General features: G+C 47.9%; 1 protein-coding gene across 1 annotated transcript in view; it reads left to right on the forward strand.

Moving 5' to 3' along the window:
* The window catches only part of c14h21orf91 (chromosome 14 C21orf91 homolog), a 42243-nt gene extending 40397 nt beyond the window's left edge, over positions 1 to 1846 (forward strand). The window contains exon 5 of the mRNA XM_086007269.1: positions 821 to 1846. Coding sequence (XP_085863395.1) covers positions 821 to 987 — 167 coding nt within the window. The 3' untranslated portion in view covers positions 988 to 1846. The remainder of the gene's footprint in view (positions 1 to 820) is intronic.
* The last annotated feature ends 4622 nt before the right edge of the window (positions 1847 to 6468 follow it).

Raw genomic sequence — 6468 nt, forward strand, 5'->3', positions numbered from 1 at the left:
AACAGCAATGAGATAAATGACCAGATAATCTGTTTGGTGGTGGTGGTTGAGGGGTAAATGTTGGTTTCCCCCCCCCCCGGTGTCCTTGCGAATATTTATCCCTCAACCAACATCTGGCTGTCTGCGGTGCAAGGAGTCAATGCCTTGAGAAGAGTCGTAGAATCATTGAATCATACAGCACAGAAGGAGGCCATTCGGCCCATCGTGCCTGTGCCAGCTCCGGCTCTCAAAGAGCTGTCCAATTAGCCCCACTCCCCCATCTCTAATCCGTAGCGCTGAGAATTTTTCTCTTTGAAGTATTTATCCAATTTCCTTTTGGAAGTTTCTATTGAATCTGCTTCCATCAGGCAGTGCATTCCAGATCATAACTGGCTGTCTTTTTTTTTACAAGATAATAACAATTCTCCTCACCTCCCCTCTGGTTCTTTTGCCAATCACCTTAAACCTGTGTCCTCTGGTTACCGACCCTCCTGCCAGTGGAAACAGTTTCTCCTTATTTACTCTATCAAAACCCCTCCTCATTTTGAACACCTCTATTAAATCTCCTCGTAACCTTCTCTGCTCCAAGGAGAACAACCCCAGCTTCTCCAGTCTCTCCACGGTAACTGAATCCCTCATCCCTGGTACCATCCTGTTCACTCTCCTCTGCATTCACTCCAAGGCCTCGCCATCCTTTCTGAAGTGTGGTGCCCAGAATTGGCACAGTACTCCAGCTGAGGCCTAACCAGTGATTTTATAAAAGGAGAGCGCTCTTCTCCCCCACCCACCCCCTTAAACTCAGTCGCCCTAATTAATTTTTATTTTTCTGCTCTGCTTGAAGTGGTCTTCGAGGATCTCACGCAGGAACTGGAGAAGAAGGACTCTCTCGCCTCCGAGCTACACGTGCGCTACATTGCCATCGAGCAACTCTTCAAGAACCGCTCCAAGCTGCCCTGGCTGCGGGTGGGGCGAGGGGGTATTAAACCCAGCGTCCCCCTCGACAACTGACTGCCAGCCCGCCCGCCGACGACTCAAACTGCAGCCGTTCAGAGACCAGCTTTACAAAAAACACCCAACAGTATTACATTGAACTTTGTCTGATGTGGGAGATATTTTGTATGTTATTTTACATCTATATTTACAAGAGGGAAAAGAAATAACTTATTTTACATACTCATTTAAATCGATTGTGTGTTGTTTTTTTAAGCCACCTTTTTTTTTGAAGCCCTGTGTGATTATTCAAACCATACTGGTCTGGTGGATTGTGGTGCGTGGAATCTCCTGCGCGGATCATTGTTACCAAAAATAATTTGGAGAATCTTGCGTTCGAGGTATCGGGATATTTTGTTAGGTTTCTCACTGGGTAGGTGTACGCCCAAGTGTGCCGTGTAGACAGCCCAGGTCTGGCGCTCGGTCCCACATCTGTGCTTGAGTTGATCTCGGCCAGAGGCGAGTGACTGCTGGGTTTGGCGGGGTTGTGGGCGGCGCAGCTGGTGAACACCCATGGGTTCCAGGTCCGATTGCTATCTGGGTGTTTTCTTTCGATCTTTGCCCCCTCTTCCCATTGCTGGAAGACCGAGTGGTGAATAGATTGGGCTGGGCTGTAATGCACTCTGCAGTCGAATTGCCCGTCCCCACTTGCCTTCGGAGATTGGCCACTTGAGACCAATGTTCCTTTTAAGCTGCGCAGTCGCGCGCCTTTCTGGACATCCTGTGCAGCCGGCTTTTCGATGCGCAAAACCGCACATCGGCGGGAATTTGAATGGGCCACACACCCAAAAAAAATTAACGGGAACATCGCTTGAGACTCCTGGAGAACCAAGGGACCGAACCCCAGTGGGAGTCGACGCTTTAATTGGGGGGGGGGGGGGGGGGGGGGGAAATTACGTGTTAGTTTTTGTTAATGGTATTCTCGTGTTGCAGGTACTAGCCAGTGAGGTTGGTGCTGCGGTCCATTGTTTCTGCTTCACTGGCATGCGTTCTGTTTGTGTTTAAATATATATTCAGAAACTTTGCGGTTCCTTCCGACCCATTGCGGTGTGGGGTGGGGGTCGAGGACTGCAGACAGATGTCCGGCTGCGATTTTAACGGTGCCCTTGACGAATTTAGCGTTTGGCGCGAATCGGTGGCCGCCAAACTCGGTGTGTAAATGGTCTGTGAAGGTCCAAAGGGAAACTCCCTCCCGTTCTCTCCGTTACCGGGTCTGGCTCGGGCATCCTGATTCTAGGCTGCGTTCATGCTATAACCACGGTGTCGGCGTGACGCTTGCCCCCCCCCTTCCAGAGCCACACTGGACATTTTGAGCCAGGAATGTGTGAAGCAGAGTCAGAGTGTGCAGTGGTTATTGGCCAGAATCCTGTAGAATGCCTATAGCGAGGCAACAGGGCGCATCCTCATTGGGTGTCGGGTCTGTTTATAAAAAAATTTTTACCTTTTTTTTTGTTTTTGGTGGGATTTTTTAAAATCCTGCCCCGATGAGAGAGCGGGGTCGGGGAGGGGGTGCAGGGGGTCGGCGAGCGATTCCGGGGGGGTCGGCCCGCGGGCGCCTCCTGTCTGGGGTGGAGTGCGAGGGAGAATTTTCCTCGTCTTCATCCCCTCCGTGAAGGGGACGGTACTGCATCAGCATTTCGCAGGAGTCTGTCGATGCAGCCAAATGTCTTTAAAGCTACTCGATACTCTGCCAGTGGGATCCATGTGGGAGCTGCCGATCGCACCTGTGGGCTGTCGGAATCGGTCGCTGTTTGGTTTCGGGTGATCTCTTGGCACTTATTGGCTATCGGTACACAATGAGGTACAGATCAGCCATGAGCTAATTGAGTGGCGGAACAGGCTCAAGGGGCCGAGTGGCCGCCTCCTGTTCCAAGTGGTGGCTAGCTGATGCCAGAGGGAGGGAGTTTCACAGAGAAAACAGAATGGGGGAGGGGTGTGGGGAAACAAGTATAAAAGACAGGTGAGCAGTTTCTTTTTTTGCCCATTTAGACTCTGTCCCTCTGAATTTCGTAATTTCTGTTCTCTCTCGCACCGAGAGCTTCTGGCCACTGAATCTGTAAGTCGCTGTCTGTGCGGAGTATTCACACTTCAATGTGTCTTTATTTGTCTTTATATAAAGCGAAGTAGGTAACTTACTTGTGTAGCAACTCTATAGAGTGTTAAGTGCGGGTGGGAAGGGGGTCAGGAGATGTTCCTGTAGGGACTCGCCGTTCGAGAATCTCCTCTGTGTTCTAAAACACAAGCAAAATACTGCAGATGCTGGAAATGTGAAATAAAAAAACAGGCAATGCTGGAAGCACTCAGCAGGTCAGGCAGCATCTGTGGAGGGGGAGAGAGAGAGAGTCCACGTTCTTTCAGGATCGATGACCTGTCCTGAAATGCTAACTCTTCACAGAAACGCTGTCTGACCTGCTGAGTGTTTCCAGCATTTCTTGTTTTCGCTCTGTATTCTGTAACCAATCAATTTTGAAGGATTTTCATCTGAATCCATAGCGTTGATGGTGTTTTTTTTTATTAACCAGGTTTTGTGTTGTGAATTCCAAGTGGGTTCAATGGCTTTAAGATGTAACATTTCCCCTACATTTAGGCATTCAAACCTGTTTGCACTGGATTTTAACTGATTACGCTGCTGAATCGAAAGCACCCATAAGGAGCACAATGAATGCAGCGACGAGAGAGAGAGAGAGAGAGTGTGTGTGTGTGTGTGTGTTTTGTTCTTCTCGGATTAGGGTATTAGTGCAAGTACTTGGATGCCTTAATCAGCTTGCATTGTCCAAGAAGGCGACACTGTATCAGGGATTATCGAAACCCAGCCTGTTTGTACAATGCGTTTCTTGTGTTTTTTAACCAGGCTGCCGGACCAGTGTTGTTCATACTGATGTCACATTTATTGTGTCCTCCTCAGGATTGTCCTGCCCTATTTGCAGTTCTCTGTAAACGTGTGTGATTCCACCAACTTTTTATAGGTCTGAATTTTTGCTCCATTTTGCAGCCCTTCAGTATTGTTTTTGTGTTATTTTTAGGTCAAATGGTTTGGATTTTTTTTTTTTTATTACTGTGGATTTTTCAGTAGATAAATGCCCTGATGTGGTACTGAGCCCCACAGAGCGGGAATGTTCAGAGTTTGATGATCCCCCCCGGTTTGATTCCCGAGCTCCGAGTGGGAAGATTCCCGGGTTCAATCCCCACGCTCGAAGCGGGAAGGTTCCTGGGTTCGATCCCCATGCTCCGAGCCACAGGTGGTGTGGTTTGGTCAGGCCGGGCCGTGTCTGTAGACTCTGGGACCCCAGCCTGTGTTCTGAGGGAGGGCGAAGGTAACTTTTACAACAAAAAAAATCAGCCATTTCTAGCACCTTGTATTTCAGATTTCAGACAGTATAAAGTAATCTCTTTTTAATTTCAGTGAAGGGGGGGGAGGGGGGTTTGGGACTTGAATCCATCCCAATATGCAGAGCTTTCTTCTGCATCGGGAGCATTCCACCAGCAAGTCTTCAGAATAAATAAATAAAGTTGCATGTATTTTATCGGATGAACTCCAGAAACCAGTGTTGGAGCGTGCTGTACATTTACTGGCACCTCCCTTTATTTCTCTATGAAACTGCTGCCAATTTCTCCGGGTTGTGTGCGTGTCTGTGGGGATATCACTGGGGTTTGTCCAGCGGTGTTAACCTGGCTTTGGTTTAGATAAGTTACCTGTGTTGGCTATTCTCGAGGTTTTCTACGGTTGCTCTCCCGCTGTTGGGAGGACGTAGCGATTGCATTTACTCAGTCCTACAAGTCTTTTTACATTTACATTGTATAAAATATAGTGGAGAATAGATTTTAAATAAAGGATATTTTCTTAACCCGTCTCTGCGGTTTCTTTCTCGTATGATGAAGACTGGCTGTTTCTTCAGGTGGGTTTGTGAATAAATAAATGCCGAGTGCGGTGCTGACATCAACAGGCCCGGGGCTCCATTTCCTGTTTCCACTGATTGGCCGAGTGCTGGAGAATTAGGAGATATTGGGACAGGTGACCAAAAGCTTGGTTAAAGAGGTAGGTTGTAAGGAGCGCCTTAAAGGAGGAGAGAGGCGGCCCATTCATGTGCAAAACGTTACATGCGCGAAAAAGCCAGAACCGGCAGAGAGCTGTGCGACCACGTGGCTTACGGGGAACGTTGGTAGAGAGGCGGAGAGGTTTAAGGAGGGAATTCCGGAACTTGGGGGCCCAGGCAGCGGAAGGCACGGCTGCCAATGGTGGAGCGATTTTTAAAAGCGGGGAAGGTTCAAAAGGCCAGAATTGGAGGAGTGCAGAGATCTCGGAGGGTTGTAAAGCATGGAGGTGGTTACAGAGATGGGGAGGGGGGGGCGAGGCCGTGAAGGGATTTGAGCATGAGGATAAGAATTTTAAAGGAATGCGATAAGGCCTTCCTATTGCATGCAAATGGTATGTTGGCCTTCGTAGCAAGAGGGTTTGAGTACAGGAACAAGGATGTCTTGCTGCAGTTGTACAGGGCCCTGGTGAGACCACACCTTGAGTATTGTGTGCAGTTTTGGCCACCTTATCTGAGGAAGGATGTTCTTGCCATGGAGGGAGTTCAGCGAAGATTCACCAGACTGATACCTGGGATGGCAGGAACGACATATGAGGAGAGATTGGGTCGATTGGGCTTATATTCGCTGGAGTTTAGAAGAATGAGAGGGGATCTCATTGAAACTTAGAAAATTCTAACAGGACTAGATGCAGGAAGGATGTTCCCGATGGTCGGGGAGTCCAGAACCAGGAGTCACAGTCTAAAGATAAGGGGTAAGCCATTTAGGACAGAGATGAGGAGGAATTTCTTCACCCAGAGAGTGGTGAACCTAAGGAATTCTCTACCACAGAAGGCAGTAGAGGCCAATTCATTAAATATATTCAAGAAGGAGTTAGATATATTTAAGGCTAAAGGGATATGGGGAGAAGGCAGGGACAGGGTACTGAATTTGGATGATCAGCCATGATCTTATTGAATGGCGGAGCAGGCTCGAGGGGCTGAATGGTCTACTCCTGCTCCTATCTTCTATGTTTCTATTCCAGATTGCTGTCCAGCATTCCCTCGTGGCAAGCCCCTACCTGGGCATGGATCGAGAATAGGATCAGGCTCCACTACGATGCCCTTCGTGGTCGAGCAAGCTGCTGATTATCACTATCTAGGTTTGTGCATAAAGAAAGGCCATTTTATCTTGTTGGTGTTGACCTGTCCTGCTGCTGCCCTCTGGTGGCAGTTGTGTAAAACTGCCACCAATCACTTTTTCTCTCGAGTACAAACCTCTTCATTTAAATACATTTTTCTATTATGCAACATCAACTGAAATTAATTTCTATTTCCCTCCACTAACTGTGTCCCAAATAGAGAACCAGCTAGTTCTTTGCTGGAATTTTTTATTTTCACCCTTTTTTTTTCTATTTTAAATTTTGATTCTTTAGCTTTTTTTCTAGGGGATCTCTCATTTTTCTTATCCACTGTTTTGAATATCTTT

The sequence above is a fragment of the Somniosus microcephalus genome, chromosome 14 (assembly GCF_052327205.1).
Source record: "Somniosus microcephalus isolate GS21.2 chromosome 14, FLI_Smic_1.0, whole genome shotgun sequence".
Classification (NCBI taxonomy): domain Eukaryota; kingdom Metazoa; phylum Chordata; class Chondrichthyes; order Squaliformes; family Somniosidae; genus Somniosus; species Somniosus microcephalus.